At 43.0% G+C, this 14,444-nt stretch overlaps 1 protein-coding gene across 2 annotated transcripts in view; it reads right to left on the bottom strand.

The window, feature by feature from the left end:
• Positions 1-14,444, bottom strand: part of LOC126263133 (limbic system-associated membrane protein) — a 981,107-nt gene that overhangs the window by 42,345 nt on the left and 924,318 nt on the right. For both annotated transcript variants that reach the window (XM_049960157.1, XM_049960158.1), the window contains exon 6: positions 12,574-12,748. In XM_049960157.1, coding sequence (XP_049816114.1) covers positions 12,574-12,748 — 175 coding nt within the window. The remainder of the gene's footprint in view (positions 1-12,573; positions 12,749-14,444) is intronic.

The following is a 14,444-nucleotide window of genomic DNA, read 5'->3' as shown; positions in this document are numbered from 1 at the left end:
GCGATGTTTTCCCTGACAGCAAGTTTCAGTCGTGAGTTAATCTTTTTAAAAAGTTGAATTCACAGTCTTACTCCTCGGGTGTTTCAGGAATACTGACGATGTTGGTTTTTCATAATTTAAAAAAAGCGTTCTAAAGTGAGTCGCTCTTCTTCGTAAATACGTTGGAAAGGACTTAATGGCGCTTACGCTGTGCTTTCGTCTGTAAAATATTCATTTCTATAGTCGAATTTTATCTTTCCATTTTTAATTCCCGGGAGCTTAAGTCAATGGGTCTGTAATACGAGGACAAAAAATTTCACTTTTTTGTTTCGGTTTCCATAACCCGTAAAACTGAGGAGGAACTACAGTGAATGCATGAATGGCAGACGCACTTTGCACGAAGAAAAATCCGCGAGAAAAATTTGTTTCTTGCTGTAAAATCTTTATTGAGGTAACAAACCAACTCCGGTTACAAGCTACTACTGCAATATTTCTCTTTCTAGACAATGCGTCAGTAAATATCTGAACAAATGTAAAAACAGAGATGACATTTGCACCAAAGGTTTAAGGACGAGACAATATGTAGACCGTTGCTTAAAAATTAAATCTTATCCCTGATTACTAATCCTGAACTGGAAAAATTATACATTTTCTTCGAAGTTTCACTAAGGAAACCATTTTCATGTCTTGTTTCTGTGAGGATACACGGTCTCGAAATACTTTATAAATCATGTCCGTAGTAGGCTGAACATAACTGTTCTTTATTTAAATCGCGCCATTAGCTAAAGTCGACCATGAGTTATTTCCAAGGACATGAGAGATGTTACGTATTACGTATTGTAGTTATTGGATAATTTTACTTTTCACATACACGACGTCTGGTTTTTTTATGTGTAAAAGTAAAAGAATCCAATAATTACAATATTTAATACGTAAGATCACACATGTGCTTGAAAATGACTTATGGTCGAAATCAGTTAATGCACGATTTAAATAAAGAACTTTTACATTACAAACTAAAATCCACCTCGATTTCCTTAAAAAAATCAACGGAATATGAATGTGGGCATTCGACAGCCCGAATAAGCATGTAACTTCACTGGTATTCAATATGTAATGAACGTAGAGGGAACGAAGCGGAGTTGGAACATTTACGTACATAACTGGCTAGTGGTATGTATCGAAATCTACTTTCGGTGCGGCTCTGCTTTCGGTGGAGCAGGAGAAATAGTCGTTTTTAGCACCATACGGTCGGCTCTGCTGTTAAACTGAACGTAAATATCAACGGAAAGAGTGTTATACTGCTATACGCAAGTTATTGATAATCAAGAGAAAGGCATGCCAACGAAGGACGAAGTTGGTGGCGTTTGTTTTTACATAACCGAATTTAAGGCAGCTGACTTACATACGGGAGAATTGGAGTCAGCAGTTCTTTCTGATTTATGATTTACGCCGTTTCCCTAGATACCCTTTTCCTCATCTTCGTCATCATTATCTTTTGTCTTCATTAACTTCGTTTTCCTTTTGAATGACATACTAGCAATACTTTTGAATCCTGTTATTGTTCATTCGCTAAATATGTTTCTTTCATTTTAGATCTATGTCTTGATTCTGACGCGTAGCTTTCCAGCGCTTTTTTTCTCGCTAGTATCAATATGAATTTTTAAAACTTTAATTGCTTATGTGTTTCGGGAATAGCACATCATTAGAACACCAGATAAAAAGATTAAAACAGGGTATTGTATCCATGATTTCAATCTTAACATTGCTGCTCACCAAATTTTATGAATGAAATCATACTTCAGTTTCTCTGATGCTCTGATGATGGACTATGCCCAAATCCATAAAGTTTTAACAGCAGGTAGACTTGTTATCACGGTCAAAAAGGAAGTGCTCAGCATTCACGTAATGGTCGCCGGCCTCCTGCGCGACTTTACGTAGCAGTTTAAACATCATGAAATCTATTATATACATTGAGAACGCTGTTCTTTTACTGTATCATTACTATTCTTTTTAATTCTAGATTGTATAAACTGCATGCCACACAGGTTCTCATTTTACACTGAGGTGACAAAGGCCATGGACACCTCCAAATTTCGTGTCGGGCGTTCTTTGCCCGTGTAGTGCATCAACTCGACGTGGCATGGACTCAAAAAGTCGGTGGAAGACCCTCGCTGAAATTTTAAAACATGCTGCCTCTACAGCCGCCCGTAACTGCGAAAGTGTTGCCGGTGTAGAAATTTGGGCACGAACCGACATCTCGCTGACGTCCCATAAATGTTCGATGGAATTCATGTCGGGTGATCTGGCTGGCCAAATCATTCGTTCGAATTGTCCAGAATGTTCTTCAAACCAACTCGTTGCCATGGCGCACGCCATCCACAAAAATTCCATCGTTCTTTCGGAACACGAATTAAATGAATGGTTGAAAATGATCTCCAAGTAGCCTATCGTATCCATTTCCAGTTAATGATAGACTCAATTGGACCAGAGGATCCAATCCATTCCATGTAAACACAACTCACACCATATTGGAGCTATCGCCAGCTGCCTTTTTGACAACTTAGGTCCATGAGTTCGTGGGGTCTACGCCGCACTCGAACCCAGCCATCAGCTATTACCAAGTGAAATCGGGACTCCAACCCACGGTTTTCCAGTTATCTAGGGTCCAATCGACATGGTCACCAGTCCAGGAGAAGTGCTGCAGGCCATGTCGTGTGGTCAGCAAAGACGTATACGTTCATCGTACGTCCTTTTTTTTCGGTTATTTCACGCGGTGCTGGTTGTCTGTTAGCACTGACAACTCAACACCAACGCCGCTGTCGAGCATTGAGTTCTCCGTGATGGGAGGTAATGACAGAAATTTGATATTCTCGCTACACATTTACTATGGACCTCCGAATATTGAATTTCCCAACTATTTCGGAAATGGAACGTCTAGCTATGACAACCACTCCGCGCTCATAGTCTGCTAATTTCCTTCGTGTAGCCACAAGCAGCTGAGTGCAAATGACATCTCCGCCAATCAACCGTCCTTTTATACTTGTGCACGTGATGCTACCGCCACCTATACATATCCGTATCGCTATCCCATGGCGTCATCTCAAGCAATGCCGGTAGCGGCTAGGAACCCGTTCACAATGCCAGTGAAGGGTAGTTCTATTGAGGGATTTAGCGACCAAGCATACGCGAACTCCTAACAGAAGATAAGCCATTACATTACCACTGATACTAGCCATTTCTTAGTCCTTTATATTTTCCTTTTCTTGAGCCATCGGTCTTCTGACTGGCTTGATGCGGCCCGTCACGAACTCTTCTCCAGTACCAACGTCTCCGTCTCAGAGCAGCATTTGCAACTTACGTCCTGAATTATTTGCTGGATGTATTCCAATCTCTACCTTCCTCTACAGTTTTTACCCTCTACAGCTCCCTCTAGTAACATGGAGGTCAGTCCCTCATGTCTTAACAGATGTCCTATCATCCTGTCCCTTCTCCTTATCAGTGTTTTCCATATATTCCTTTCATCTCCGATTCTGCGCAGAACCTACTGATTCCTTACCTTACCAGTGCACCTAATTTTCAACGCGTCTACGCTCTTCTGTTCCGTTTTCCACACAATCCATGTTTCGCTACAGCACAATGCTGTGCCCGAAACGCACATTTCTTCCTCAAATTAAGTCCTATGTTTGATACTAGTAGATTTTCGTTGGGCAGGATTTCCCTTTTCACCAGTGATAGTCTGATTTTGATGTCCTCCTTGTTCCGTCCGTCACTGAATATTTTGCTGTCCAAGTAGCAGAATTCCTTAACTTCATCTACTTCGTGACCATCAACCTTGATGTTGAGATTCTCGCTGTTCTCGCTTTTGCTCCTTCTAATTTCTTTCGTCTTTCTTCGAACTACTCTCAATCCATGTCCCGTACTCGTTAAACTGTTCATTCCATTCGGCAGGACCTGTAATTCTTCTTCACTTTTCATGAACCTTTCTTTTATTTCCGTATTTGCTTCTTCGCGGTATATACTGAACAGTAATAGTGAAAACTGCATCCTTGTCTTACACCCTTTTTAATCCGAGCACTTCTGTGATGGACTTCCATTCTCATAGTTCCCTCTGGGCTCTTGCGCATATTGTATATTACCCGTCTCTATCTACAGCTTACCCTTAATTTTCTCAGAGTTTCTGACATCTTGCACCATTTCACGTTGTCGAAAGCTTTTTCCAGTTCGACAAATCCTATGAACGTGTCTAGATTTCTCTTTAGTCTTGCCTCCATTATCAACTGTAACGTCAGAATTGCCTCTACGGTGCCATTAACTTTCTTAAAGCCAAGCTGATCGTCATCTAACACATCCTCAATATTCGTTTCCTTTCTTCTGTATATTATTATTGTCAGCAACTTCGATGTGTGAGCTTCTAAGGTGATCGAGCGATAATTCTCGCACTTGTCAACTCTTGCTGTCTTTGGAATTGTATAGATGATATTTTTCCAAAAGTCAGATGGTATGTCGCCAGACTCATACATTCGAGACATCAGCGTAAATAGTCGTTTTGTTGCCACTTACCCCATGATTTTAGAAATTCCGATGGAATGTATCTATCCCTACTGCATTATTTGATTTTAAGCCCTCAAAAGCTCTCTTAAATTCTGATCCTAATACTGGTTCCCTGATCCCTTCTAAATCGACTCCTGTTTCTTTTTCCAGCACATCAGACAAATCTTCCCTGTCATAGAGGTCTTCATTATACTCTTTCCACATATCCGGCCTCTCCTCTGCATTTAACAGTTGAATTCCCGTTGCACTCGTAAAGTGCTTTTAATTTCACGGGAGGTTATTTTGAGTTTCCTACATGCTGTGTCAGTCCTTCCGATAGTCATTTCTTTTTCGATTTCTTCACATTTTTCGTGCAGCCATTCCGTCTTAGCTTTCCTGCCTTCCCATTTATTTCATTCCTCAGCGACTTGTATTCTTGTATTCCTCAAGTGCCCTCAACATTATTGTACTTCCTTCTTTCAACGATAAACTGACTTATTTGTTGTGTTACCCATGGTTTCTTTGCATCTACGCTTCTCTTTTCAAATTTTGTGATCGCCCTTTTTAGAGACATCCGTTCCTCTTTAGTGTACTGCCAACTGACCTATTCCTTATTGCTGTATGTATGTCCTTCGAGAACTTCAAGCACCTCCCGTCATTCCTTAGGTCTTCCATATCCCACATCTTAGCATATTGATTCTTTCTGACTAATCTCTTAAATTTCAGCCTACTCTTCATCACTACTACATTGTGAGTCTATATCTGCTCCTGGGTACGCCTTACAATCCAGTATCTGATTTCGGAATATCTGTCCGACAATGATGTACTCTAACTGAGATCATGACGTTTCACCCGGCCTTTTCCTAGTAAACGTCATCCTATTGTGGTCCATGAACAGAGAATTCGCTGTTACTAACTGAAATTTATTATAGAACTCAATTAGTCTTTCTTCTCTTTCATTCCTTGTCCCAAGCCCATATTCTCCTGTAACCATTTCTTCTGCTCCTTCCCCTACAACAGCATTCCGGTCGCCCATGACTATTAGATTTTCATCTTCCTTTACGTACTGCATTACCCTTTCAATATCCTCATATACTTTCTCTATCTCTTCATCTTCAGCTTGCGACGTGTGCATGTATACCTGAACCATCGTTGTCGGTGTTGGTTTGCTGTAGATTCTGGTAAGAACAACTCTGTCACCGAACCGTTCATAGTATCACACTCTCTGCCCCATCTTCCTAATCATAACGAGCCCTACTCCCGTTATATCGTTTTCTCTTGCTGTTGATATAAGACTATACCCATCTGAACAGAAATCCTTGTCTTCTTTCCATTTCACTTCACTGATACCTACTATATCAAGATTGAGCCTTTGGATTTCCCTTTTCAGGTTGTCTGGCTTCCCTACCACGTTCAATCTTCTGAAATTCCATGCCACGACTTGTAGAACGTTATCCTTTCGTTGGTTATTCATGCTTTTTATCATGGTCACCTCCCCATTGCAGTCCCTTTCCGGAGATCCGAATGGGGGACTATTCCGGAATATTTTACCAACGGAGAGACCATGATGAGAACTTTTTCAATTACAGGCCCCATGTCCTGTGGGTATCCGTTATGTGTCTTTAAAGCAGTGGTTTCCATTGCTTTCTGCATCCTCATAAAGTGGCAATCGACTGCAAATAATGAAAAGTGTGAGTTCCTTCACTTGAATAAGAAGGATCCGCTGAAAGTCGGTTACACGAAAAATCACTCAGATCTAATGATATTGAATTCAGCTAAATACGTAGGCATAATAGCTACGAATAACTTAAACTGGAACGATGATATAGATAAAGCTATGGGGAAAGCTATACAAAGACTGCGATTTATAGGCAGAATACTTACAAGTAGCAATAGGTCTACTAAACAGGGTGCCTATACTAATCTCGTCCGTCCTCTTCTCGAGCACGGCTGCTTGATGTGGAATCCGCATGAGATAGGATTGAGAAAGGACAACGGAAAAGTTCAATGAAGGGTAGTTCGATTTCTATTATCGCGATATAGGGGAGAGGAGGCCACGGACGTGATTCGCGAGTTGGGGTGGAAATCATTAACACAAACCCGTTTTTCGTTGCGGCAGGATCTTTCACAAAACGTGGATTACCAAATTGCTCCTCCGAATGTGAAAATATTTTGTTGGTACCCACGCACATGGTGAGAAATTGTCATGGTAATAAAGTGACAGAAATCAGAACTGGCACAGAATGACTTCATTTTTCCAGCGTGCTGTTCGAATGTGGAACTGTTGAGAAATATCTTCGAAGTGAATCGATGAACCTCTGCCAAACACTAAATTGTGAACTGCAGAGTATGATGTACATTTAGATGTAGAAATAAACAAATCATTCGGCACGAAAGCTACTCTGGCAGCTCAAGATTAATAGTCGTAGAAGCAATGTTCGTGATAACTGACTTACGTAGATAACGAAAAGTTCTATACTGTGTCAGTACAGATGACTAAGAGCAAATTTATGCTGGTGACGTTTCTAGTGGAGTAGCACTTGTTAATATGAATTATTTATAATGGTGGTCGGGGAAATATGGTCCAGATGCATACGACGTATGCAGAAACAGTTCTTTTACCTGGCACAGTTTTTAAGTGAACTATAGCAATTTGAAGGTCTGCCAGCAGTTTATGGGCTACTGGCGGAGCTGCAAGTGTTGCTTATTCCAGATACAGTTGCCTTATCTACTAGCTATCTGCTAGATTACTCGACACCAGTCGCAGAGTGTAGAAACCGTCTGTCACAGGTGTATTCCATGTTTAACAACATAATGTGAATGAAGCATTAAGTCATATAGGCTACGTCCGTTGTTACTTACACCTATTTTGTAGTTTCGGATAATGTTGTATTCCACTGTGAGGTACGGGAGGGAGTGAGATTTGAGGGGGGGAGGGGTTTGAGGGGGGGGGGACGTCGGTTAGACGCAAGTGGCCACAGCGGTGGCTGGAGGCACTCGCCGTAATTGGTGGCCTGGCCGCACTTGTTGCTGCAGTGTTTTGATTCGAGAAGACCGGCTGCCGGCTGCCTTGTAAGCCGCTTACGACAGCCACCTACCGAGACCTGCAGAACTTATACCGTACAATTACTGCCGCGACGACTACTTTAGAGCTGAACGAAATGAGTTCAGCTACAGTTCATAGCGTTTGACAGCAAAGGGAAAATTTATCGCGCTGGCACAGAAATAGCAATGACGTTGATGATTTCCTTTTGCGTATCACATACCCTGAATTGTCGCAACCAAGCTTTCAGTGGTTTCGTCTAATATGTTTCACAGGTCTCTTTAGTCATATCCTTAGTGTTATGGGGATAGGGCGTCACAGAGTACTTGGTTCTTGGGTTTTACCGCCAAACAAATTAATTCAAAAAACTGATGGATCGTTATACCTCCTTCTTCCTATTCAACACTTAAGAAGTTTTTAGGCCAGAGAGTCTCGGGATAGTATAAAAAGGGACGAAAGGAGGCAGGCCAAACACATGACGGGGATATGATAACTTGAACCGAAATTTTTACAAAGGACCTAACATTGTTGAGAAAGGATATGTTAAACACATTTGGTTGTGGCGTGTTTGTTGCCGTTAGAAGTACTTCAGCTTGTAATTACATTCAAGTGGTTCCTATAAGGCAGTAGCAATTATCAATTGGTTCCCTTTACCGTCCTCACAGCCCTCCGACTCAGATGACGTAATTACTGACAAAAGATACAAACTAAACTTGAGACTCATTTCAAATAGGTGCACAAGCCTTATAATTACAGTTGGTGGTGACTTCAATTTACCCTTGATTTGTTGGCAAAAGTACGCATTTAAAGATGGTGGTACGCATGAAACATCGTGCGCAATTGTAATAAATATTTTCTTGCTCAAGAACGCACTCGAAGAATAAATGATTGCAATAACGTAATTGAACTCTTAGCGTCAAATAATCTTATGCAAATAGGAAGCATCTTGAAGGATACAGGGATTAATGACTACAAGGTCACTGTAGCGAGACTGAATACCGCAGCATCCATCCCACCAAAAATAAAAGCAAAAATGTCTATTTAAAAAATTTGGTAAAGTATCGCTTGACACCTTTCTGAGAGACAGTCTTCATTCCTCCAAACTTATGTAAACGCGGACCAAATGTGGTTTATATTCAAAGATATAGTATCAACGGTAACTGAAAGAGATATGTATACCAAATAAATTAATACGTGAAGTTCATCCCCTATAGTATACAAAAATGGTCAGAGCACTACTACAAAAGGAAATAAAGAAGCACCATAATTTAAAAGAAAGCAAACGCTTCACTTTGGATGTATTTTACAGAAGGTCGAAATTTACCGCAGACTTCAATGGGAGATGCTTTTAAAGCTTCCACAGTGAAACTCTGCCTCGAAATCTGGCAGATAATCCAAAAAGAAGCTGGTCGAGTATGAAGCAAGACCCAACCAATATCTTCGCTGGGTGGTATCAATGGCAATGTTACCGACGACACTGCCACTAAACCCTAGTTACTAGAGACATTATTCGGCTATTCCTTCACCAAAGAAGACGAAGAAAATATTCCAGAATACGAATCAAGAAACTCTGCCAATATAAATGTCTTTGAATAGATACCCTAGGTCTTGCGAAGCACCTTAAATACCTTAAAACAGGCAGCTCTTCCGGCCCAGACTGTGTACATACTTTCAGAGTGCGCAGACGCAGTAATGCAATCATACACAACCGCTCCCTCGACCGAAGATCTGTACCTAAAGACCGGGAAGTTGCACTCATCACTACAAAATATAAGACAGCAAATACAAATACTCCGCCGAATTACAGACTCATATCACTGACGCAGACTTGCAGTAGAATACTGTGTTCGAACATTATGAATTACCTTAAAGGAGGGAATCTATTAACACAGACACTTACGTGACGTAAGTCATGATCTAGTGAAATGTATATATGCAGATGGCGTTAGTATCGCATACAAAAGGCTTGAAAGGGCAGTGCATTGGCGGAGTTCTCATTTGCACTCAGGTGCTTATGGCCGTACCACGGGAATTAATAGACTTTGAACCCTGAATGGTAGTTGGAACAAGACGCTTAGATCATCCCATTTCGAAATCGTTAGGGAACTCACTATTCTGAGATCCACAATGTGAACAGTGTGGCAAGAATACCGAGTTTCAGGAATTGCCTCTCACCACGGGCAACGCAGTTGCGACGACTTGACTGACCACCAAGAGCAGCGGCGTTTGAATGCAGTAGTCTGTGCCAACAGACAAACAACATTGCGTGAAATGAGCGCAGAAATCAATGTGGGGCGTACGACGAACGTATCCCTTAGGACAGTTAGGCATTATGCAAGCTGATGGTGTCTCGATAACGATGTGGGCTGTGTTTACATGGAATGGACTGGGTCCTCTGGATATTCGGCTACTTGGTGAGATCTGAATAAATTCAAACAGGAAACACTCACTGGGAAATTGGAAAAATGGCGAAGTGTGACGAGCGTAGCCCAGGAGATTGATGTTGCTCACCGCATTGTTTCAAGTGCATGAGGAGCGTTCCGAGCCTCAGGCACGGCTGCACGAACAAGAGGAGGTCGTCGGGCAGTTAATGTTGTATACCATACTACAGACTGTGCTGCCCTCTGCCGCGTGGATAAGTATATGAGACGCAAATGGCTCTACAGAAGTCCATGTGATCTGCGATGCATCAGAACAGCCTACGGTGCTGCTCTGTATGTAGAGACAAATACTGAAGTCCGCTACACAGCACATATTTTTGCAGCAAGAACAGGTAGGCACCAGTGAAGGAAGCTACGTTACCTAGGTTTGAATTGCTTGCAGCACTGATTGGCTCATGACTCCTTCATTATTTTTGCGAGGAAACTGGGTTTTATGGCAACAAGGCTACTTTCTGGAGCGATTCAACAGTCACCTTGGAGTGGATACGGAATAGTGTAAGCAAATGCCTTCCTTTGCCATCGGGTGACAGAAATACTGACGTACTCTGCAACCAGTCAGTGGAGGCACTGTCCTGAAGGTCAATATCCCGCAGAGCACCTCACACTGTGGCTGGAGGCAGACCCGCTGGTAACAGGTCTGGTGGTGTGGTCCACCATAGTCATCGCCACTGGACATCCCAGCTCCATCTAAATTAATGTCACAAGCCAAAGTTAGGGCAAAAAATGGCTCTGAGCACTATGGGACTTAACATCTGTGGTCATCAGTCCCCTAGAACTTAGAACTACTTAAACCTAACTAACCTAAGGACATCACACACATCCATGCCCCAGGCAGGATTCGAACCTGCGACCGTAGCAGTCCCGCGGTTCCGGACTCAGCGCCTAGAAACGCTAGACCACCGCGGCCGGCAAAGTCAGGACAAATGTAACTTTGATCGCCATCACCGAACCCCTTTCTATCACTGCAAAATTTAGTTCCTACCGGCGAATATTTCATATAACAGTCCCTGTTCGATTTATTGAGAGTACGGATAACAAGATTAGAATCACTGGTAGTCTGAGTGCTCTGAAGGTAAGCAACGCCCGAACATACTGAATCAGAAGAGTTCAAGAGGAGCTACTCACTCCCGACCTTTCTGCATTGCATAAAGGAGAACCAGTAACCGAAGTATCAAAGACAGCTCGATGCAATTCTTTTATATTGGGTTGCGTGATTCGGATCGGTAGTAGGTTCAAATGCGCTGCAGTATCCAATTCAGAGAAGAACCCAATTATACAGGACGAAAGTCAACATTTCACGGAACTTCTCATTGTACACATGCACCATCATGCCACGATTCAAATAAGCCACAACAAGTGCAATTCACATTGAACTAGTCATCAGTACGTGCACCGATAGATTTATGATGGTCATGCAACACTTTGTAGGCTTACCACTCTCCATATACTCAGGCAATGGCGCAACGTTCCACGGAGCCAATACAGAACTGTCTGAGCTCTTCAAAATCATCCAGCATACTGACATACAGTGTTACTGTGCACAACATTGAATCACTTGGAAGTACAAACTGCCACAGGCAGCTTGGTAGGGATGCTGGTTGGAACGCATGATAGTCTCCATCAAGTGTTGCTTGAGGATGGTGCTTGGTTGTCCTCAGGTGGGTGAAGAGAGTCTAAACACCATTTTGATAGGAATAAAAGCCGCAATAGAACCAAGACCCCTCGCTCAAGGAGAGAATGATACCGCATTGACGTCAGCTCATTTTCTATATGGTGACAAACTAGAAACCATTCCATGTGGGCCAGAACCGGCAACTAAGAGGAATTTTGCCAAGAATTTCGAACTAACGTACGAGGTCAGCGAGGAAATTTGCTGTACATGAAAAAAAATGAATACCTGCTGCTGCTAATAACTTAACGCGAGTTGTAGTTGTACCCGTCTAGAAGAAGATCAAGAGAAGTCGTTCTACTGCAGGAGAACATCAGTTCTCGGCACTTCTGGAAAAAAGCAGTGGTAGAAGTGGTGCGGCCCGGCCGCCGGATGGCACGAAGATCTGTCAACTGGTGCGGCTGGTTATTGCCTTCGAGACGCACCATGATGCGGAGGCTGTTGGGAAATTAAAGGATCTTACGCCATCTGTTGGTGTTGTATACAAAACTTAAACTATACTGCCCGCTCCAACGTGTGTACATAATTGTGACTGAAACTTTAATGGGCGCTGTGAATAAATCTGTGAGCTGAATATACTGTATTGAATTCCTTTAAATACTAGTGAGAGTAATGTCCAGGAGATCATCATAATTGACGGCGACGGCGACTTCGTGAAATTATTGCCTTTGTATAAAAGAGTCGTTCCTGTTCCTCTCAGTGGGTATGTCTTTCAGTTACCTTCTATATTATACTATAGCATTTCTTCCAACATATGTCCCACGTTTCATCTAGCTGTGTTACGTAGCTGGACCTGCACATTTGTTGCCTCCAATTCATAGCTCTGCCAGCTGGATTCTGGTGCGTTTCAACGGAATTATGTCGCGGGATATGTGGACTGTGTACGAGAGCTTAAGTTGAGCACGTACCTGATAGTTCGAGGTACTGGCGCGTCTTGCCCAGCACGTTGTCGGCGACGCAGCTGTAGTTGCCGAAGTCGGAGGCCTGCACCTTGCGCAGGATGAGTGTATGCCGGCTGCCGCGGACCTCCATGATGCGCCGCTCCGTAGTATCTAGCCGGAGAGTGTCGCGGTACCACAGCACCTGTGGACAACAAATGGGGCCTCGCTGCTACACTGTCTACTGATCCTACAACAAAGCCTATATGTGGTAGCCTTAGCTGCAGCTTTACTTGTAAGTTAGCACAGCCTACTGTTTTTAACCTACAACTGCACCTATATGAGATAACCAGTGCTGCACAGACTACTTGCAGTTTACTTGTAAGTGGCCTTACCCACAGCTAGTAAGTGATCATCGCCGCTGCCTACTGATCTTACCCTGCAAGCTGCACATATACGTGTTGGTCAGTGATAGTCAATCAACTGACCTCACCAACAACATTACTTGTAAGTGGCCGTCGCTGCTACACTATCTATTGACACTGCCCTGCAGCTGCACTTAAATTTGGTGGCCAGTAGCCATTCTACTCACCTTACGTGCAGCAGTACTTGTAAGTGGCTATCAATGGTGCACAGCGTATTGATCTTTCCTTGTAACTGCAATTGCATGCGACAGTAAAAAGAGACAAACTGAAAATAGTAAGTAAACTTTTTATTATTTCAAAACGAAATGGGTCAACATACGTGAGACACCGAGCGAGGTGACGCAGTGGTTAGCACACTGAACTTGCATCCAGGAGGACGACGGTTCAAACCCGCGTCCGGCCATCCTGATTTAGGCTTTCCGTGTTTTGCCCAAATCGCTTCAGACAATTGCCCCTTGAAAGGGCACCGCAGATTTACTTCCTCATCCTTCACAAATCCGAGCTTGTGCTCCGTTTCTAATTACCTCGATGTAGACGGGACATTAAACATTAATTTCCACTTCCTCCTCCCTTGCAAGGCAAGACGGTCACTGTCTTCATGGAAAAATACATGCGATTGCCTAAGAAATCATGGTTGTGCCCCAGGCGTGTTCCTCTTCTTCCGAAGCAAATCGATGGCTATGTATGTCTTTCTTCAGGGCTCTGAAAATATGAAAATCGCGTGGAGAGAGATTGGGACCGTGCAGAGGATGTGTAACGACCTCCCTACGTAACTTCTGCTGCCTAGTCGTCGCTACAGGCACGGAAATCATGACGACCTTTTTCTTTAACTGCAAGAGGCCGCTGCTCAATGAATTTCTGGAACGCGGCGCCACAATTAGCGGACAGCGGTAGGTGGCCATTTTGCAAAAACTCAAGAGCGCAGAGGAGTCCAAACGCCCGGGATATCTTGTCTAAGTTGATTCGACCACACTGCAGCAATTTCACTGAGAAGCCCTTACAAAGGCTCCATACAGTTTACATCTCCCCCCCCCCCCCCCCCCGCCCTACTTCTTACGATTTCCATATTTTTGGAGCCCTGAAGAAATGTATTCGGCGTCATTAATTTGCTTCGGACGGAGAGGTGAACTCCTAGGTACATTCATGGTTCAGTATGCAACCGCAAACATTTTCCCATGAAGGCAATGAACTTCTTCTATCACAGTGTGATAAACGTATTATCAGTTACGTGGATTACTTTTGAAATAATAAACAGTTTACTTAATTTTTTCCATCCGTCTCATATTCATTCGACTGGCCCTTGCATATGCGGTGGCCTGTGCTGCAGACTTTACTGACTCTAACTGCGTGTTTACGTATAAGTCAACGTCAGTGGTAAAAAGTGTACTGAAACTGTGCCACTACACATGTGACTGGTACTCAGTGCTCCATAACGTACTGACTGCAAAGTGGCCACTGCTGCATATTTTACTGGTC

This window comes from Schistocerca nitens, chromosome 6, assembly GCF_023898315.1.
Source record: "Schistocerca nitens isolate TAMUIC-IGC-003100 chromosome 6, iqSchNite1.1, whole genome shotgun sequence".
NCBI classification, from domain to species: Eukaryota; Metazoa; Arthropoda; class Insecta; order Orthoptera; family Acrididae; genus Schistocerca; species Schistocerca nitens.
The sequence above is the reverse complement of the archived record's forward strand: the minus strand, read 5'-3'. Positions and strand labels throughout refer to the sequence as shown.